The 1,570-nt window shown below is 61.3% G+C and overlaps 1 protein-coding gene across 1 annotated transcript in view; it reads left to right on the top strand.

Annotated features, from left to right (window-relative positions):
• MCRIP1 (MAPK regulated corepressor interacting protein 1) overlaps positions 1–1,355 on the top strand; it is a 2,302-nt gene extending 947 nt beyond the window's left edge. The window contains exons 2-3 of the mRNA XM_009279465.2: positions 25–123; positions 255–1,355. Of these exons, the coding sequence (XP_009277740.1) occupies positions 25–123; positions 255–319 (164 nt within the window). The 3' untranslated portion in view covers positions 320–1,355. The remainder of the gene's footprint in view (positions 1–24; positions 124–254) is intronic.
• Positions 1,356–1,570: the final 215 nt, after the last annotated feature.

Genomic DNA, 1,570 nt, shown 5'->3' with positions numbered 1-1,570 from the left:
CCCCTCACACGTGTGTCCCCGTAGCCTGGCAGTGTGTGGAGCGTGACCTGCGCAGCCAGATGGGCTCCGAGCGCGGCCTGGTTGAGGAGTACGTGGAGAAGATGCCGAACCCTAGCCTCAAAGGTGAGGGGGGCGGGGGGCACCCTCCCCCGGCTCCTGCCGGAGGGGATGGCCAGCCCCAGGGATGCTGCGCGGGCTGGGAGAGGGCTGCGATGCGGCCTCTGCCGCCAAAGTCTCTCCTGTCATCCCTGCAGCATTTAAACCTGTCGACCTGGGTGATCTGAAGAGGAGGAACACACAGGATGCAAAGAAGTCCTAAGGCGGGTCCTCCCTGTGGATCGGCTGGTCTCCTAAGGTCCTCAAGCAGATTTAATTTGAGATTTTGTGTTGATTTCCTCCTCTGGTCTGTACTCCCAAAAGCCCGCGGGAGAGCCAGTCAGCTTTGGGGCTGGCTCTGAAGCTACCTGAAATCAAAGATGCTCAGGGGCTCACTGAGGATGCCCAGAGCCTGTTGCAAAGGATTCCAGCCCCTCACTCATAGCTTTCTCTGGCCTCAAGCTGTCCTTCCCCACTTCATGCTGGGCTCACAGATCTCCCGTTCTCCTTCCATCTCTGCCCCTGGTGCGTTGAGTATGTGGGCTCCCTGGGCTCTGGTGCGTGGCAGGGCAGAGCAGAGGGGCTGTGTTGTCAGTAGAGGCAGCGCTAGTTCTCCGCTCCCTTCTGTGCACCATGGATCCACAGTTGCTGGGGCGGGCCAGGGGCAGAAGGAAGGAGAGTTGGTTCTGTCCTTGCGCCTCGGGACAGACAGGCAACCCCAGTTCAACACCTTTCGTGCAGCTGACTGCTGGGCAGGTCACAGTGGCTGTTCCTTGCTCCCTTGTGGGAGGGCTTAATTTGTACCTGGGTTGCTAGTGCTTGGGACTCATCAGTGTTGCCAGAGCTCGTGGGTCCGTATCCAAGGCTGGATTTTCCTTGTGCTTAGATTGGGCCAGATCCCTGTAGTGCTGGAGATGGAGCTGCTCCACTCTCCCTGCGGAGGGAGAGAGACGGGGTGTCAGCACTGGCCCCAGGCACCTGAGAGGTGCTCGGAGGGCGGCACTGGGCCGCATTCAGCCCCCCCGGCCTCAGTGCTCTGGCAGCTCCACGGGAGGTAGCGGCAGTGGGGGGCGGCTGGTGTTGACTGTGCGGAAAGAAGCTGGTTGGCATCCTTGCCTGAGCAGCGCCGTCCTGTTCTATACTAACACCATTTTCCAGACGTGCACCCTTGGGAGAGATCTGGCCTCCACAGCTGGCAGAAATGTCACTGCGTGGGGGCTGCCGTAGTTGGTGTAACTCACCCCCGGGGGGGGGCTTTCTTGGGACCGAAATGTCACTGCGTGGGGGCTGCCGTAGTCGGTGTAACTCGCCCCCGGGGGGGGGGCTTTCTTGGGACGCTCACTCCTGGCAAGGCTCGGGCGGTTTCTGCATCATCGCCTCAGCGAAGGAGAGCGACTGTGCCATCCTCACTCGTCTGAGCAGAGCAGCCGTGCCGGCCGCGTCTCCGTGCCCCCAGGAGATCATGGGGAGCAGA

Source organism: Aptenodytes forsteri, unplaced genomic scaffold (assembly GCF_000699145.1).
Source record: "Aptenodytes forsteri isolate BGI_AS27 unplaced genomic scaffold, ASM69914v1 Scaffold243, whole genome shotgun sequence".
Lineage (NCBI taxonomy): Eukaryota > Metazoa > Chordata > Aves > Sphenisciformes > Spheniscidae > Aptenodytes > Aptenodytes forsteri.
Note: the sequence above shows the minus strand (reverse complement) of the source record. Positions and strands in the feature narration are given on the sequence as shown.